The sequence below is a fragment of the Erythrolamprus reginae genome, chromosome 2, assembly GCF_031021105.1.
Source record: "Erythrolamprus reginae isolate rEryReg1 chromosome 2, rEryReg1.hap1, whole genome shotgun sequence".
Classification (NCBI taxonomy): domain Eukaryota; kingdom Metazoa; phylum Chordata; class Lepidosauria; order Squamata; family Dipsadidae; genus Erythrolamprus; species Erythrolamprus reginae.
In genome coordinates this window covers 86,825,583-86,845,392 of record NC_091951.1, presented here as the reverse complement: position 1 = coordinate 86,845,392, position 19,810 = coordinate 86,825,583, and the positions used below count along the sequence as shown (strand labels likewise).

At 38.4% G+C, this 19,810-nt stretch overlaps 1 protein-coding gene across 13 annotated transcripts in view; it reads right to left on the bottom strand.

The window, feature by feature from the left end:
- Window positions 1–19,810, bottom strand: part of VGLL4 (vestigial like family member 4) — a 134,814-nt gene that overhangs the window by 73,892 nt on the left and 41,112 nt on the right. For 5 of the 13 annotated variants that reach the window (XM_070738595.1, XM_070738594.1, XM_070738587.1 and 2 more), the window contains exon 1: window positions 15,985–16,437. The exons of 6 other annotated variants lie outside the window; for them this stretch is intronic. In XM_070738595.1, the coding sequence (XP_070594696.1) occupies window positions 15,985–16,069 (85 nt within the window). In that variant the 5' untranslated portion in view covers window positions 16,070–16,437. Of the gene's footprint in view, window positions 1–15,984; window positions 16,438–19,810 lie in introns of those variants that run through there. 2 more of the 13 variants (XM_070738598.1, XM_070738597.1) reach the window with 2 other exon arrangements.

The window sequence follows — 19,810 nt, the reverse complement described above, 5'->3', positions numbered from 1 at the left end:
AAAGGATTGTACTATTGATGAAATTAACTTTGGCTTTACCATTATATAACCACAGATAAATATGTCACAATATTCTTTCTTTCTAGACCAGTAGGAAATGTTTCAATTAATATTATTTATTTTTTATTTTTTTTATTAATTCGATTTTTATGCCGCCCTTCTCCTGAGACTCAGGGTGGCTTACAGCAATTTATGCACAACATGTTAGAAATCTACCAATAAAATCTACATTAAATACTATCCTAAAACCCCGTGTTAAAAAATCAATCAATCACATCCATACAAACATTCACTCATTGGCCGGGCTAGATATTAGAGATTCATTGGCCCCAAGCCTGTCTACAAAGGTGGGTCTTCAAAGCTTTACAGAAGGCAGGAAGAGTGAAGATAGTGCAGATCTCCGGAGGGAATTTGTTCCATAGGGCCGGGGCTGCCACAGAGATGGCTCTTCTCCTAGGCCCTGTCAGCTGGTATTCTCTGGCTGATGGGACCTGGAGAAGGCCGACCCTGTGAGCCCTGACTGGTCGCTGGGCTATTCCTTCCAGGAGAAGTTGTTTAAGTGGATTTAAGATCTAAGGCCACAATAATAAAATTTTCAAGTCTAATTCAGCTGGTGCTTAGGACCTGGTTTTGACACTAAAATAGCTATAGTAGCTTCCCTCAGTAAAGAGAAGACCCTTCACTGAGAAATAGTCAGGGAAAATACAATCTTGTTATTATTCCTTGAACTCTCAGTGGCTTTTGATATTACCAACCGCATTATTGTTTCTTAAGACGCTATCCGAGATGGCTAAAAGCATTAAAGCTTTGTGGAAATGCCATTCATACTTGTATGAATGTGTATAACTGAAGTTTTATGCATTATACTGCACCACGTGATATAAGCTTCTGGTCTATGGTATGCATTTTATCTCCCATATTTAGCATCTACCGGTACATAAAATAACAGAAATAGAACCAATTTGGTCTAGTCTAGTCTAGTGGCTAAGGCATCAGACTAAAAATTAGGAGACTGTGAATTCTAGTCTCGCCTTAACCATGAAAGCTGGCTGGGTGACTTTGGGACAGTTACTCTCCAGCAAGGATTGCTGTTGTGGATAAAAGAGGAGGAGGAAGGATTGTTAGGTATGTTTGCCACCTTGAGTTATTTTTATAAAAATAATAAAGGCAGTAGAAGTGCTTCATCAGAGTTTAAGAATGGATAAAATTGGCTTTCCCAATAAAGTTGCTTAGCAGTTAGTTGCTTCTGCCTGTTTCTGGGCCTTTGAAAATTATTTTTCCAAGGCTTTTTTGCTTTCTTTTGGCATCTTTCTCATCGGCTGATGAAATTGTTGTCGAATCTTTAGCCTTGGCCCTGGCAAAAAGACCTTTAGACACTGATCTTGCCCTTTTTGGATCATCAGCCTCTGATCTCCACTGCCTGGGAGAGAAGAGTCAGCTGGATTGCTGCTTTTAGAAATGGATTGCTCTGCCATTTTGGAAAGCTTGAACCATCCTACTATTTTGCAGCTGCTAGCCAGAAACAAACTGGGGCAAATCTCAAGCCTGGAAAGGATTCCCCTTTGATTTAATAAGAAGTCTAGATAATGTTCCTGGAAGGGCTGGCAAGCTGACCGAAGAATCCCTGATATTCACTGTGCAATTTAAATGGAGAAATTGGTGCCAAACAGACAACACTGTTGTGAGCAAAAAAGACACGAAATCGACAAGACGGTTACAATTGCCACAATTAAATGAATAGCGCGAAACCAGCAACGTGGTTTGCAAAGCGCAAAGTTAGACGGCCTGTGCTTACTGCAGACCGAAACCTTGGCCTGACTCAGCTCAGATTTGAAGAGGAACAGAGCCCTCGCTTTCCAATCTGCAGAGGCTAAGGAATGAGTGACCAGCTGCTGGCTCTCCTGTCACTCCTTAATGACATGGCAATGAAGCTACAACCTCCTGGAATCCAAGCCGCAGCCACTGTGGTGCTCCCACAAGAAAGCACTGAATCGCTGAGCTCCAGAATCAATCAGTTCTGCCTGAAAATCCAAGCCACTGATCTTTTAGCCAAATTACAAGGAAAAAGTATTTTTGTGTCTCTCTAGACAGACCGAGTTGAAAAACTAGAGCTCAGCCGGAAGGAAGAGGCGTGGTCAGAGATTTTGCAACTCAGTCTCTAGCCAATCAGATGGATTTAACCCATGTTTTGACTCTCCAAGCAGCACACAGGATAAATTCTCTTTCAGGTCTCAACTTATTTCAAGTTCTAACAGAAAGAGTAGGTAACAATCTATGGATCATTTCAAGAATTGGCCCAAATATTTTAACCAACTTAAGCCCCAAAATAGTCACCAAAGAAAGGCATTGAATATTACATTATGGCAGATGGCTATTGGAGTAGTATACTCTTTATTAGAAGCACACACTCGTTTTGTAAGCCCTATACTGTAAAGACTGGCCTGATAATAAATCTGTTACCAGGCACATATCTTTTCATTCTCTCATTAATCTCCCTCAACCTTATATTCATTTTGTGTTGTTATATTTAAGTAATTTTTATTTCCAAAAGCCCTTCATATAACATTCTTTTAACGAAAGCATATTAAATATTAAATATTTTAATTTATCTGTTTATTGTTAACATTATTTAATAGACTTTAATGGCTTTTTATGTTATATTGTCTTAGGAATCATTCCTAGGATATAAATTCTGTAAGAATTCTTAGTTTGGAAGCAAATTCAAATATATGGTAATTCATAAGATACTTTAATCACACTAGCTGCAACATCTGGCACAGTACTTACTTAAACACTTTGTATCTTTAAAACTAAATGTGTTCTTTTTATAGATAATGAACAAGGTAAATTGCTGTTTTTGAAGGAAAAATATTATGCACTAGGTTACTTTTTTCCATCAACATCATTTTATCAAAATTTTATAGAAAAAAAACAAATGCTAGTAAACGAGACTATCCATCATTTTCTAGACAATTTCTTCTAAATCACAGTCACACATCTCTTTGAAGGTCAACTTCAAAGCACTTTACATTATTTTACTGCAGCAGAAGAAAAAAAGACAGCAGATGTGGAAATTACTTTAGTTACAAACTATTAAAAACAAATACAGATTTGTATCTCTCTCAGATCAGTTTTAATATATTGCTAACATCTACTGGCATGTGACTGGCATGATGTTTAATGTGTGAAAAGTCAATAAAATAATATTAAAACTAATATTAAGAGTAAAAAAAAAAGCTAAAAATCTAAACCAGCCATAAACTCATGCATGTTGAAAAGAACTATTTCTTCTATGCCATGATGACGTTTCTACAAGAAAGGAATCATGAAACCAAAAATAATAAAGTTGTAAGAAATTCACATTAAACAAAAATGCTAAAGTCTAGATCTAGCAATCAGTTACTAAGTTCCACGTAAGATTTTTTTCTTTGTATTTGCTATTTAAAAATAGGCCTGTTGAAAAGAAGGATGAATTTAACACTTTTCTACTGAGTATAAGACAATTCCTTCCTTTGTTCTGTAAAAGCAAACTGATATTAAAAAGTATGGTGGATACTATCTTACATGCATTATACCAGGTTTGGTTTGCAGCCACATTTAAATCTAGAGGATAAAAGTTAACTTGGATTTACAAAAGCTACAAAGATTTTTTGTGAAGAGTGAAAAGTTATTAGTGGCTACTCAAATAACCAAAATTTCTGTGCTCAGTACTTATCAAGCCATCTTGTTTTATTCTGTTTTGTGGAGCATTTACATTTTCTACACTGTTTCTAAATTTGATAAAAAAGCAGGAAATTAATTATAGCCAATCACTTGTTCTCAAATTGGAAATTATTACGCAAATCCAAACAAACACCATAAAAAAATAAGAAAGAATGTAAAATTAAAAGTAAGTGCTACTACACAATGAGAAAAGCAGGTATAGGTAGTCCTGGACTTACAACAGTTCATTTAGTGACTGTCTGAAGTTACAATGGCACTGAAAAAAGTGACTTATAACTATTTTTTACTCTTATGTCAATTTCAGCATCCTGTGATTTACGTTTGGATGCTTGACAACTGACTCAAATTTACGACGGTTGCAGTCCCTTCTGCAACTTTCTGATGCACAAAATCAATGGGGAAACTAGATTCACCTAAAAAATAGGTTACTAATTTAACAACTGCAGTGATTCACTTAACAAATGTGACAAGAAAAGTTGTAAAGGGGAAAATTTCTCGCTTAGAAACATAAATTCTGGGCTCAATTGTGGTCAAAAGTCAAGGACTACTGTAATGATCTGGGGCGTGGCATGAAAGTAACGCAACCAGAGAAAAGATCTAACTGCCTTTTATTGCTCCAACTGTGCTCCAAATGTTCCCGCATTCACTAGAAGTCCTGGAGCAAAGTTCTCAAACGCACCTTCAGATGCCTCTGGCTACAAGTAATCCAGTAAACCAAGTTAACCAAACATTAACCAGGGCCAGCAATCCAATAAGCCAGGTTAGCTAAACAGTAACCAGAGCAAGAAGTTTATCGTCCAGGCTTTGGAAGGTGCACAGGAGGCTCCACAGATTCACCCCACTGGCACCTCCTTACAACTTAGTCCCCAGCTGTGCCTTGTGAAAGGGAGAGATACTCTCCTCCCTAGTAGCTGGCTCAATCTGCATTGATCTTGCCATCTCTCTTCTGTCCTTGTTCTCGGATCAGGAGCTCTCCTTGCCTGGATTGACTCTGCCCTTCTTCAGTTTTCTCCAAGGCCAATGGAGCCGGCCTCTCCATCTCTGTCAGTTCTTGTTCCAGCTCATCTCCCCGGAAGATTCAGATTCTAACAGAAATATGACAGCTATCTATATTAGAGACCATTTCCTTGTGATTCGTTTCATGGATTGCTTTCACCAAAACTTTACGACAGATAAACATATATAAAACTAAGCCTTGGCTTTAAGGACTTTTCATGGATATCATCTGATATATACTCTATAGCCAATTTCTTAAGCTTTCTTGATGGAACTACATAAGCAAGACTTGGGAAATGTTACTTAGAGCATATTCTATGTTGAAGTGTTAATTTGAATGCCTGGGTCACCAAAATATGTTGTTGAACATTCATTTGTTCTACTTCTACTGATTAAGAGCAGGGAAGGAAGGTGAAAACGCATGACCATAATTGATTTAAACATAGATTGCAGCGTATATTTATTTCATCTTACAAGTTCACCAGCTCATAGATGAGTAATATTAGATCCCCAAATAGTGAAATTAAATAAGACTTGTGAACTCACTGTGTTGTCTTTAAGAAAAGTTGGGTTATTGACCCTTAGCCATAAAATCTTTTATGTAAACAACTTTTGGGGGATTAAGAAGTACCAATTTAGTCTTTGAAATAGCCTCAGATCCTAAACATAATATAGAACAAAAATCAAGAGTGTCACTTTAAATCTTTTTCTTAATGAATCTGATAAATAGAAGTTCATGTTCCTTGGATTGGTTTTTGTTCAGTCCCAACTACTGCCAGAGAAAGCTGAGTTCATGATGGTAACAGAAAGGGAACAATGGAAGTTTGTTACAGCCTCAGGTTATCAATTTTATAATCCAACTTCATGGAAAATAGCCTCAGCAATGCAAGATGATAGAAGATGTCCCAGTTTTGGCCACTGAGTCAAGTGCACATGAGTCATATTTCATTTATATCAGACAAAACATGCTGTCTGGAAAAAAAAACAATGACATTTGCCTCATTCTCTCACATGTGACATAAGAACTACAATATCCTTTTCCATAATTATTTTATTTTGTCATACATGCAGAAAGAGAGTAACTTGTGTCTCAGACTGTTCCATTTTCTTGCCTTTTTATTTTTGGCTGCCAATTGTTATTCATTATGGGAATTTTCTGTGGTACCTACATTAGAACAGTGTTAAGGGATGGAATAAGAAAAGGTAAGCCTGGTTTTTTTGACACAGCAAGAAATTGATAGCATAGAAACTGGTTTAATCTCATGCTCAAATCTGGAATTATGAGAAATAGAACTGGCTGTTTTCTTTGGTTTTCCTAAATTTTGCTTCATGTCAACAAGTTATATTGAGCAGGGATTTAATATCAAGTACGGTAAGTTATACAACCTAAAATGGACTTTTATTCTAATCCATATCTTCTATTGTAAATAGAAAATAATTAATTCAGAAATACCCAGTATCATTTTAAGGCTAAAGGCAGCAAAAAATCAGAAGTCTTGCTTGGAACTTCCAATATATGTTTTCTAAAACATAAATCTATGTTTATTAGAATTTTTAGGTAATATTTCTAAAACACTGTATGTTTCTAGTTTATTGAGGATATACTGTATAGAAAAAGGCAGTTCTTAATTCATTTAGAATGTCTTTACCCTGTTTTTCTATAGCCATTTTTTTCAATCACCGCATTTTATAACATTAATTACACTCAGTTGTACGTTAGAAATATAAAGCAGAATAAATAGATAATACAATATCTTATAAACAAAGCTGAAACCATTATCAAGTACTTCATGAAAGAAAAAAGGACTTGAATATCAATGACTAAAAAAGATATAAAGAGTTGCTTCGGGTTAGATGTATAAATTTAATTTATCAAATATATATTTGATAAATAAAATTTAAAAATCCCCAAGACTCAAAAGGATGACAGTACATATTTACCACTGCTGTTTTAAAATTATGTTAACTGCAATCTAAAAATTTTAAATAAGGTTTAAAAGGTTAATGTATAATAATCATCATATGGCACAAACTAGCTGTTGTGGTCTTAGTGATCATCAGCACACTGGGGCCCATACCAAAATAATTTGAATAGCACTTAGAATACCTACACATTAACAAAATTTCCATCTGTTATTATAAAAAGCTACACTGCTTGGATCCACACACATACTATGCTGTTATATAATGAGATACAGTACTAGATACTTGGGAAGAGCTTGATGAATATGAAAGTCACTAACAACTGGCAGCTGTGCTTTCACATTGTTATGCTGCTGTTGCTGCTGCTTATCACCGACATCATCCAAAACAATGGCAGCACCACTTGAATACCATTGGCATTGACAAATTCACCACCAGTCAATTGCACTGGCTTTACTCAGAACAGCTTCCATCCTGCAAGTGATATCTGTATCTATCATCAAACATGCAGATCTGTCTATCCCAGATCTTTGGAAAGGATTTGATAGGTAGATAAACATTCCAAATCCAGTCTGAACATCTAGCTGACTGTGTAATGAGCCATAATAATAACAACTGCAAGAAATACCCTTTGTCTACAAGCAAGAATTGGTGGAACTGTAAAACAGGCAAAGGAATAGAAAATTAAGAAACTACTATGCTCTGGGATTTTAGAAATCAAATAGACAATCACACAACTCTCTAGTCTTAACAACTGTCAATAACAAAGGGAAAAAAAGTCTGGATAATGGATACCTAGAAACAGCATAATGGGGTGGGGGAGGGGGAAAGAACTGGAGGAAGTCACAAAATATGTAAAACAATAGTAGAGCAACTATGGCCTTAGAAAGCAAATAGTGTTTCTTGGATGCAATTCCAAATTATCTGGAACACCACCTGAACATCATCAGTATTGACAAAACATGTTGCAAAAGACAGCCTTGCTTGGAACAGTTTACATCCTCCAACAATACCTTTAATATTATTAAACTATCCCTACATTAATCTATATATGAGGAAGACAAAAATGTTAAATCCAATCAAAACACCTGGCTGATTGTGCAACGAGCCATATCAAAAACGTTGGCTGAGTACAGATATTTAAGCACACAGTGGAGAGCCTGCCAGGGATCCTGCACCTGCATTCTATATGGATGATCTTGCATTGAGAAGATGGTTAGGTACACTGGTCTCTATGGTCCCTTCCAGTTCTGTGAATATGTGATTCTGCTTGGGATAAAAATCACTAAATTTCTGCAACTTATAAATGTTATACTTTTGCAGGATCCAATCTGAATCAGCCATTTATTCTTCCAGATTTTGGACTTTCTGGAAAAAGAGAGAGGTTCCCTGATGATGGGATCCATGATGAGTCCCAAAGCTTGGAAGAATAAACCTTTGGTCCAGGTGACTGACTCAAATTGGCATAGGACCAGACTATCTCTGAGACCACCTTCTGCTGCACGAATCCCAGCGACCGGTGAGGTCCCACAGAGTCGGCCTTCTCCAGGTCCTGTCAACTAGACAATGTCGTTTGGCGGGACCTAAGGGAAAGCCTTCTCTGTGGGGTCCCTGGCCCTCTGGAATCAGCTCACGCTGGATATTGGCACTGCCCCCACCCTCCTTGCCTTCCAAAAAAGCCTAAAAACTCATCTTTGTCGCCAGGCCTGCAGCTGATAGATCTTCCCCCGACCAACGAATGTTTTTTAGTATGATTGTTGAGTGAATGTTAATGGAAGTATTTTAAAACCAGAATTTGAAGGATTGCTTTTTTATGTATATTAAATGGATTGTTTTATTATTGTTCTTGTATATGTTGTGAGCCGCCCCGAGTCCTCGGAGAGGGGCAGCATATAAATCCAATTAAACCTAAACCCAAACATTTATTCTTCGAAGTTTTGGACTGTCTGGAGAAAGAGAGAGGTTCCCTGATGATGGGCTCCTTGATGAGCCCCAAAGCTTGGAAGAACCTTTGGTCCAGGTGACTGACTCAAATTGGATCCTTTAAGATTATTCTGGGACATGTAAATTTTATCTTCATTAGCATGTTACATTTTTGTTAAATGCATTTCACATTTTTCACATTTTTATCTCTATCTTTTTTGCAACATATACAATTTTATGCTATGACATTTCTCTTAATTTTGTAGCCTGGAGTCTAGACACAAACAGTTATAAATTCTTTTTAATTTTGACCTGTGGTTTTACTGTGTTCAGTATAAAAATTGCATATGTCAGCATTCTTTTAGCTGGCTCCATGTGATTTAATTTAAGCCAACCACAGAATGACTGTGATAGCTTTCTAAGATGCCACAGCAGGCAAGCTGGGGATGAGATGGGGGAACTAAACAGAAGCAATGCACACCAGATGTTAGCATAGAACATCTAAAATTATTAAACCAGATTAAGCATCCAAGAAAGAATTTTCTTTCATGCTATAATTATTTGCATCTAATTCAAGAAGCCAGGATGCTTACATTCACTTAGTAGCAGTCACACATCTTTCCCATCCCAAAAATGTGGGTGTGCTTAACACGAATTCCAGTGTTTTAACAGGCAACTTTTATGCACACCTAAAAAAAAAAATCAAACCCCAAAAATTTCAGCTGCAACTTTTAGTTTCTATTTAAATACATACTTGGATTCTAGAGAACAATGACAACTGTTAATTCTTATAATAGGCACACAAAGATAAAGTTTAATCACAAATAAACATTTTTAAATGTTCAAAATTCTTTTGTATTTTAAATATGAAAAACAACAAGAGAGTGAGTGAATCCTGTCTGTCTGTCTTGTCTGTCTGTCTCCCTCTCTGGCATTAAAAACAGCACTATTTAAGTCACTAGAGCAATGAAAAGAAAGGCATTATTTTTACAGTATAAATCTGAACCTACAAAGGCAATTCCTGAATGTAAAGTTCATCAAACATCTCCTAAAATTATTCAATTTATATAAAAGAAGCTAAACTCCATTAACAATTTGTCGACTTGCAAAATAGCAATTCACATGCCTTTAAACAAACTGCTCAATGCATATTATATCTCAGGCTTCTTCTCCTCCCTCAAATATCTGTATGCTGGGCTGCCCTGGAAGAGACAAAACTGTTTAACTTGTATAGCTCTGCCAAATGTTGTTTGCAGCCAACTAATGCTTCATCCTTACAGGAAGTAAGCGAAACAATTATGTAATATGCAACTAAGTAATATGAGCTGCAAAAATGGAGGGAAAAAGTAGTGGTTCGGATCTTCACATATGGATCTAATTTCTTTTGTTATAAAATTCAGTTTTCTAGTCTGTCTATATAAAATGTACCAGAAATAACACTATTTGGGGCCTCAAAACATGCCTAAAGGGAATTGTCTCAACTTATCCTATTTCTTATTTTTTACTCAAGTTATATTCCAAGAATATTATACTACAAAAAATAACTGGAATAAAGAACAGACTCCATCATGTCCACATAAATAAAGGAATGGTCCAGTCTAATGGCATATGCTTATGAAGAAATTCATTTATAGAAAATATCTCTTGTACTGTTTATTTTTCACCTATCCTGCTTATGGTGTATTTTAAAATTTCATGGATGTGAATTTTTATTTTAAGTTACTGCAATCACACAAGTAATGCAAATTGTTTCAATATGAATCTTTAAGGTGAAGGCAAAAATTTACTTCCTGTAAATGCCTGGAATTCTGATATAAGGATTCCACAGTGCTCTGGAGCAAAATGGCAATCAAACCACAAAGCACAGATTGGCAGGAATCCTTGCTGATGAATAACAATGGTCCAAAATAGAATTGTTGCAATTTAAGCTATGCCACAGCCAAACCAAAAGAAAATGAACCTTCCCTAAAATAACAGGGTATGGATTCTGGTATAAGGCAGCAACCTAGCAGCAGCAGCAGCAGCAACAACAATAATTTATTAGATTTGTATGCCACCCCTCTCCGAAGATTTGGAGCGATGAGATAGATGATTGATAGATGATAGAGATAGATATATAGACAGATAGACAGACAGACAGACAGACAGACAGACAGACAGACAGACAGACAGACAGACAGACAGACAGATAGCAATGCCAAAGCCCCATGTGCAAGGACCTAAGTTCAGAGAGAGAAGCAGAAAATGCCATTAGTTGATTAAGAAACAATGCCATACCTCCAATTCTGCTCGATTTGCCCCCCCAAAAAACAAAAACAAATAAAGGTTAATGAGTGTATTGCAGTACGGACCTTCAAACCTCAAAATCTAGCACATTATTTTCCACCTTAAGTACCATTCAAGGTGAATGAACATAAATACAGCATGTATGCTCCACAGCCCTGCCCAGTTCCCACGTCTTTACACAGATCTTTGTCTATTTGTAGTGTTTTACAGTTTTTACGTATAATTGGATAAAAATCAGTAGGAATGAGTTCATCAAAATTACTACTGAAATGCAGAGATCTTTCACAAAAACCTGTGTTGTATCAAAGGCCATGAATACAAATCTCATTTTCCAGATGATACCTGTAATAAATGTAACAGTTCGTCCTATACAGCTATAGTATATGCATTTCTGCCATTACAAAGTAGAATGGGATAACTTTACAAACTTAAACTAAACAATAACTTGAACTATGCAGTCTTGTCTTCTGTAGCTGGGATGAAAGTGCATATACTGCCTACCTTGGCCTAATTTTAAATTTTAAAATTAAAAAGTACCTCCTATATTCCAGAACAAAGAACAGGGCAAAGCAGCAACATCATCTGCCATTTTAACTGCCCTCCCCCCAAAAAACCACCCTATCTTCCTGATCCTAAGAAATTCTGGGGAAATTAAGAAAGGGGGAGACAACCTCACCCAGCAATTTTCTTGGAGTTACATCCTCTAACACATGCCACTACCTATCCAACTGCCATTCAAAGTTCATAGGAAGGTCATCAAATAAGACTTGGCAAGGTTCAAATCTGGTGCTATTTGTAGACACACAATTAACATGATCTTGAGTGCTCAAAAGTTCACTGTGTCTCCCACTACATTTTAGTATGCTTCTCACTCTATTACCATAGCCAATCTATTAATCCTGTCTGAAGGATCTATGAAGTCCTACAATAACAACATTGGACTAGAACAAACAAACAGCTTGGTTATTTTTATTTTTTATTTAAAGAAACCCTGCTATCTATTTGGCTGAATACCAAATTCTGGGCCAGCATTGCAATACTGGAAAAACAAAAGAAGAAAATTGCCATATATCCTATTGAGCAGTCTTGCCCACAAAGTGGAAAACGGATACTCTCTGTGCCATTTTTAAAAATGGCACAGAGTACTAAGAAATAGGGCACTGGTTTCCATTCACCTTCTATACTGCAGAACTACTTTCCCCTTCCTATGGCACTGATATTTGTAAAGTTCACTCAAGTGGAGGTAGAGATAAGGGATGAGAATATTTTCCAACAATAAACAATATATTGCTTATGGGAGTACTGCAATATATCTCTACACTGTCAAATAATTTACTAAGATTGTATTACTATTCCTCTTCTCTTCCTTATTAGTATCTATCTCTTCTCACTTATTACTATAACCATGTTGCTTGTATCTTTTAATTATATTATTTTTATTTGTTTCCTATTATGATTTGATAGTTTATTAGTAACCTTGACTATCACTAAGTGCTGTATCTTTGTATTCTTGATGAATGTATTTTATTCTCTTTATGTATACTGAGAACTTATATACCTAAGACAAATTCCTTGTGGTCCAATCACCCTTGGCCAATAAAGAATTCTATTCTATTCAATAAAATTGTTCTTTTAGACATCTGCATCCTTAATTCAAGCAAACAACTGCACAGACAATAGGCAAGAAAGAAGATGGATTGCTTGGAAATCTTTGAGGAGTTTACTTGCAATTTATTATTACTTATTTAATTTATATGCTGGTCATCTCCCAGTTAGAGGAAACTTTAAAATCTAGGTTCATAAAGGAATACAATCGAGAAGAGTGTGTTTCATTTTTATGGTTCCTCATGTGTTTTCTATGAATATTAGTATATTTTCCACAAGGAAAATCCCACACACTAAAGTTAATCTGAAGAGTTCCAGAATTCTCCCTTACTCTATTATTCCATTTTCTTCTAGTAGAAAGATTATTCTCTCTTCTGGAAAGTCTCATAATGTTCCAGGTCCTATTCTGGAAGCATTTGTGTTAATTATACCCTAAATAGACTATGTTCCTTTTCAATGACATTTTTTTTCAAACTGAGCAGAATAGATATTAAAAAGCCTCAGAGGCCTATATTCAAATATATGTTTAGTTTTGCTTTAAGAAATACTTTTCCTTCAAAAAGTACTGCAGTATACTTTTCCTTCAAAAGGTACTGCAGCATAGAAGGTGAATGTGAACCAGTGCCCTATTTCTTAGTACTCTCTATGCCATTTTTAAAAATATTCAAATTTTATACATGTTAGTGGAGCGCTCATCTATTTTCCACTTTGAGGGCAAGACTGCTCAATATGGCAATTTTCTTCTTTTGTTTTTCCAGGATTGAAATTCTAATTTTTCATCATGATTTTATCTTGTAATAAATGTGTGCATTCAAAAATAATTCTTAAATTAAAAAACAGGTACAGTGTTTATTTCTGAAGTAAATACTTTAATTGCTTAAGAGAGAACTTAAGTCTTCGGAGAGGGGCGGCATGAAAATCTAAATAATAATAATAATAACAACAACAACAACAACAACAACTTTCCCAGCTCATACCCTCCAAATGCATTGGTCCACAACTAACAGTTTCTAGGCATGACAGATGAAACTGCAGCTCAACATGTTGGGAGAACATCTGTCTAAGTTAATTGTCTCTTACTAAGACAGTGAAATTTAAAATGTTTAAAAATTATTACATTTTTCTCATAATCTTACTCATCTTGGCTGTACATGTATACACTGTCAACTGCAGTATGCTCTACTATACATGATGGTAGCATGGAAGATCCTTCCCTATTCTAAAAACACATAGCAAAGCTGTGATGGCGCAGTGGTTAGAAAGCAGTACTGCAGGCTAAATCATTGCTCACTTCAGGAGTTCAATTCTGAACGGCTCAAGGTTGACTCCACCTTCCATCCTTCCAAGGTTGGTAAAATGAAGACCCAGATTGTTGGAAGCAATATGCTAATTCTTTAAACTACTTGGAAAGGGCTGTGAAGAGTTATATAAGTCTAGGTCCTATTGCTATCTTTAAATCAGAAGAAAATGTAGACATCCATGCTTTATTTACATTTTCTAAACATTTAAGCATACAGTAGTTGCTCCCCCCAGAGATTAGAACTGCCCCCACCCTCCTTGCCTTTCATAAACTCCTCAAAACCCACCTTTGTCGTCAGGCATGGGGGAACTGAGATATCTCCCCCGGGCCTATACAATTTATGTATGGTATGTTTGTACGTATGTCTGCTTAATAATGGGTTTTTTAAAATATTTTAAATTGTAAATTATTAGATTTGTTATGAACTGTTTTATTGTGTTGTGAGCCGCCCCGAGTCTACGGAGGGGGCGGCATACAAATCTAATAAATAATAATAATAATAATAATAATAATAATAATAATAATAATAATAATAATGTTTTCTTTTTAATAAAGGGTTTTTAGTGACTTTTAATCATTAGATTTGTTATATATATATATATATAGTGAGCCGCCCCCCCGTCTACGGAGAGGGGCGGCATACAAATCTAATAAATAATAATAATAATAATCCCCCCCACACACACACACACAAACAACAGTCTCTTTAAAGGGGAAATACTATTAGCAAGACTTGCCATAGGATTGACTTTTATTAAAAACGGAAGCTGGCAAACCTGTAAAGGACAGCCTCAGCTTTTCCAACCTGGTACCCTAACCGATGTCCAGGGGCTCCACCTTTCAGAATTTCTAAGACACCTGAAAGGTACTAGGCTGAGAAAGGTTTTTAGGTTTTAACAAGAACTCTCTGAAAGCATCTAGGGCAAGATAAGCTCTTCTCCTAATATTTGCTATTTTAAAGTAGGAGATTGAAGACATACATTCTGAGGAGTATCCAATTTATTGAAAAGGCAGGCCTTGTTATTTCAGCTGACATGTTTCCAGCGCCAGCATTTCGCTGCCAGCTTTCTCATTTGTTTTTCTTTTCCTATTCTTAGCAGATTTATACTTTGCTGTCCTCAACAAATTCTCCACAGATCTCTGTTAAACAAAGCACTCTCCAAACAATAGTGGAAAACTTTCAAACTGAAAAACCGGAAAAGAGAGATTGAGAGATCTTTCTTTGTGTGTCAGCCTGTCTATTGGTACTTTGCACATAAGCCAAGAGAAAAACAGCCCTATTGCCAACCAGAAATACTGATGTCTATCTTCCTTTCCCTTCCTTTCCTTTCTACTTTCCTTCCCTTCCCCATTACAGCCTTTTCAAACAAAAACTGAATTTGTTAAAAATCAGTAAAGTTCTGCCTCCCTTATAAGATAGGAATGAGGCTGGGTAATGCAACTGTAGAGCTTGTATGTTGGTGAAGAAAAAAAATTCATTATCAGTAAACCACACATGGAAATTAGGAGAGCGAGAGAGGTAGAATCAGCTAGAAGAGGGCCAGAAAGCCTGGTTTCCAGCAGCTGTGTAGCTTTTAAGGGTGAGGGGCAGACCTGGAGGGAGGAGATGTGAGACCAGGGAAGGGAGGGAAGTCGGTTCTCCATGTCAGAGCTTTCTCAGAGCTGTACAGGAAATGAGAAGTCAAACAAAGGGCCACTCTGTATTCTGCAATACAGACACCCTTCAATCCCTGGAGCCGAGAAATTAGAAAAAAACTTTATTATGCCCTAAAACCAGCAACTGATATGAGACAAAAACAACTTGCCACCCTAGCATTCAGACATTGTTGCCGTTCATCTTAATGTAGAAAGGAAGCATGTAGAAGACATATATATTGTCAAAAAAACCAACCCCCAAATATCCAGGCAAAGGAAAGCTTTTGGAGACTACAGAAACAGAAAATCAATGTCTTCCGACACAACTAAATAAACATTGAATCTATAATGATATTCACTGCCTTTGCAAGATGCAACTTGTGCCCACTTAGAGATAGAACGCAAAGAAAAAAGACCCCATCTAATTGAAAAGAGTCAATATTGTAAATGATTTTATCTTTCTGGAACAATAGTAGAGATCTGAAAGAAGAATCGGCCACAGCAAAGGTTCCTAGTCAGAGGAAACGTAACAGAGGTTTTACAAAGAAAAGAGGGGAGGGGGGAAGCTACAGGCAACAGGCATCGTAAGTTACCTTCATACTGGCGTAGAATGCCGATATTGTTGTTCATCTTGTCCAAGTACTGGTAATTCAACATGTCCATCTTCATAAATAGCATTTAGTGGGCTAGCAAAGAAGACCAGCTTGCTTGCTTTCACCCCGCAACAGCAGCGAGAACACAGGCAAATAAATGCTCCAGGCTCCTTCCCAAGCTCCACCAGCCTCAAGGCCCAGCCTCCGACTAATCAAAACAAAAGTACTACAGTATATTAAAATGGAGTGGTTGTAAAAAAAAAAAAAAGGCGGGCGAGAGAGAGAGAGGGGGGAAAAAGATCCCCCTTTGGAAGCTCAAGATCTGGAGGCAAAAAGTGGAGAGTAGGTTATGCCCACCGTCGCCACTGAGATTGTGCTGGGGGGAGGGTAAGGCCTGGAAGAGCTCAGCCTTCCTAGGACAAAGACATGCTAATTCTCCTCACAGCCCGCTGCAAGTTAACTGCGCTGACATGCAGGCTATGCTTGGTATGACTCCTATGTAAACTAGCTTCCTCTTTCTAGCAGTCGGCCAGGACTGCGCATGCTCACTGAATCCCTGGAGCTCTTCAAATGTCAGGGATATTTTCTGCACAAGATCAGGCTCTAAATGCACAGGGAGTTTTGAAAGCACGACAGAGGAGGAGGAGGAGCCGTTGAAGACGGCACAGAAGGGGCCATGTCAGCCTCTGCCCTTACAGGAAGCACAGCTGCCACTACAGAACTAGAGAAGAGAAAGCAAACACCAAGCTGCTTTTTACAGAACCTAAGCTGGAAAGTTAAATCAATGTATCCGAAAATAGAAGTTGACACCTTTGCTTTTTTTTCTCTCTCCCCATGTTTGCATTCCTAATCTATTTCTAATTCCAAACAAATCTCAATCCAAAACACTACACGCTGTTAAACGAAGGAGTTTTACTTACAAATAAAACTTATCTGGCTGCAGTACAGCTGCCATTATATGCACTACAGTTAACAATGCACATAGAAAAAGGCTATTATACTGTGATGTTTTAATTAATAGTTGTAATGTTTAAATATTTGGTTAAAAGCCGTAAATTCCCCAAAGAGTACTTTAGAGCAGTGTTTCCCAACCTTGGCTACTTGAAGATATTTGGACTTCAACTCCCAGAATTCCTCAGCCAGCTGGGGAATTCTGGGAGTTGAAGTCCAAATATCTTCAAGTTGCCAAGGTTGGGAAACACTGCTTTAGAGCCACAGGAACTTGGCATCCTTGTATCAGATACATTTAGGCATTGTTTAATTCTTGGTTTGCTACACAGCAAATGTTTTCTTAGGATGAGTTGGAATAAGCAATGGCACTTTTGGAGAACTGGAGGTTTGGACTGTGACAGCGGGATTAAAAAGTGCCAAGTAGAAGAGGGAGAACAGCTCATCACAAGGGGCCCCTGAGAGGGGGAAAAATCCCCAAACAGTCATGTTGAAGTTAAAGGAAGGTAAATTTATTTTGGATATCAGAGTATGCTGGGGGGGGGGGTTCCCCACATTTTGAGAAACAATCCTGCAATAAACATTTCTAGTTTGCTGGATTTTTTTCCCCTTTGCAGTTTTTTTTAAAGAAACATCACACATGAATCTGCTAGAGACAATATTGTGTGGAGAAGTTGAAACAAAACTCCTTTGTAATGACTTACAGTTTATTTTTGTTTTTTAAGTGTTAGATCAGATTCAATCAGATTTAGTCAGGGAATTTAATCCTGCCTGCATTTACCCCTTACACTCAGATGTTACCCCAACAGGATGATTGCTTATAAGAAGGCAATAGAATTTTAAGACATCAAACAGCAACCAAGATACAGCAGTTTAAGATTATCTATCCCATTAAGCAAACTTAGTTTATCTGTAAAAGGCCACATGGAGGTGGGGCCTAGTTAGAATTTGGATGGGAGACCACCAGGATTTCTCAGAGCTATAAGGCAAGATTGGGAAGTCAAAAAGCAAGCCACTTTCATGCTACTCATATCTGACAGAGTTATTTGGTGCCGACATGAATAACTTACTGTATTCATGTTATTCAATATGAAGGAGAAATTTTCTTTATATAATGTTATTCTTTATTAAAAACTTTCATTCACTATGTAATCACTTTATTTATTATATCACATGCAATCTATTTTAAAATCCCCTTTCCATACTGTTAATCAGCTAAATTTGGTTTTTTCTATGACACAAATTTTGGTCACAAATGGATTGAAACTAAGTGATTCTAAGGATGTCCAGAAAGATTTAAATGGTCTTGTTTTCTGCTTTCCAACAAATATGATATAATTCATGAATTAAATTTGCATGTTCAAATTTCCTTCATTCAGAAAGGTTAATCTTAAAACTGTAAAGTTCTTCCCATTATTATCTTTCTATATTTTAACTCCTCTTAGTTTCACTTATTTTTAGTTACCGTATTTTTAGAAGTATAAGATGCACCGGAATATAAGATGCACCTTAATTTGGGGGGAGGAAAACAAGAAAAAAGAATTCTGCCTCTGCCTACCAGCATCAAGTTTAGCGGGGTCCTCACTTCCATTGGTACTTTGATAACCAGCAGCACAGATCTTTTTATCTGTTCTAACAATAAAAATGAATTTTGTTTTCTAAGATTACAGAAATGTGAAGTGTATACGAAATTACAAGTAGTCATATATGATTGTATAATCTTCTATGTTTTTGTATTATTAATAAAACATAATACCGTGTTTCCCCGATAGTAAGACCCCCCCCGATTGTAAGACATATGGGGGGTTTCAGGGGGGTTGGCTAATATAAGCCATACCCCGAAAGTAAGACATATGTCTTACTTTCGGGGAAACACGGTACTAAAAGCGAGGGAGCTGCGCGCCCAGGAGAGTCTCCCTTACGCAGCCTGGTGCCAGCTGGCAGTGGCGCGCTGCACCCAGAGCTTGGGCCACCCGGCGGGCGAGGAGGCGGCCCTGGCCGAAGCGGCGCGGCTCTGGCTGCGGCACGAGTGGGAGCATCGGCACCGAGGACAAGTCCAGCTTCAAGCCTTACGGAGGGAGCTCGGGCTGTGGCAAGAAGACGGGATTCCGGGTGCTGAGCGCCACCCGCCCGCCGTTCACGCCAAGGACAGGCAGCCCCAGTTCCAGCGCCTCGACCTGCTCGCCCGGCCTCTTGCCCGGCGGGGAGAGCAAAGGCGGCGGCGGGAGTAGCGGAGGCGAGGCGGAGAATAAAGAAGCGGCGGATAGCTGGCGAGGCGCCGGCTAGAGGGCTGGACCCCGCCACTTTGCCGCTGCTCCCGCCGCCGGCTTTGCTGGGGTCGAGCACCACGCCCGGCAGCAGGAACTGCGGGGGGTAGCCGGCGTACGCTCCGGCTAACGAGCCCGGGTAGCTCATGCTGGCCGGCGGCGGCCACGGGAAAACGGTCTGGCCCGGCTTGTAAGGGGAGACGGGCGCCACCAAGCCGGCAGAGCCCCGCCTTGGAGCCCTCGTGGCTTTGGCTCAGCTCGGTGTAGAGGCCGCTGGAAGAAGCCAAGGGGCAAGGGCACATCCGACGGCGCGTCCCGTTTGGCTTCTTCCAGCGGCCTCTCCGCCAAGCTGAGCCAAAGCCACAAGGGCTCCAAGGCGGGGCTCTGCCGGCTTGGTGGCGCCCGTCTCCCCTTACAAGCCGGGCCAGACCGTTTTCCCGCTGCCGCCGCCGGCCAGCATGAGCTACCCGGGCTCGCCAGCTATCCGCCGCTTCTTTCTCCTCCGCCTTGCCTCCGCTACTCCCGCCGCCGCCTTTGCTCTCCCCGCCGGGAAAGAGGCCGGGCGAGCAGGCCGAGGCACTGGAACTGGGGCTGCCTTCCTTGGCATGAAC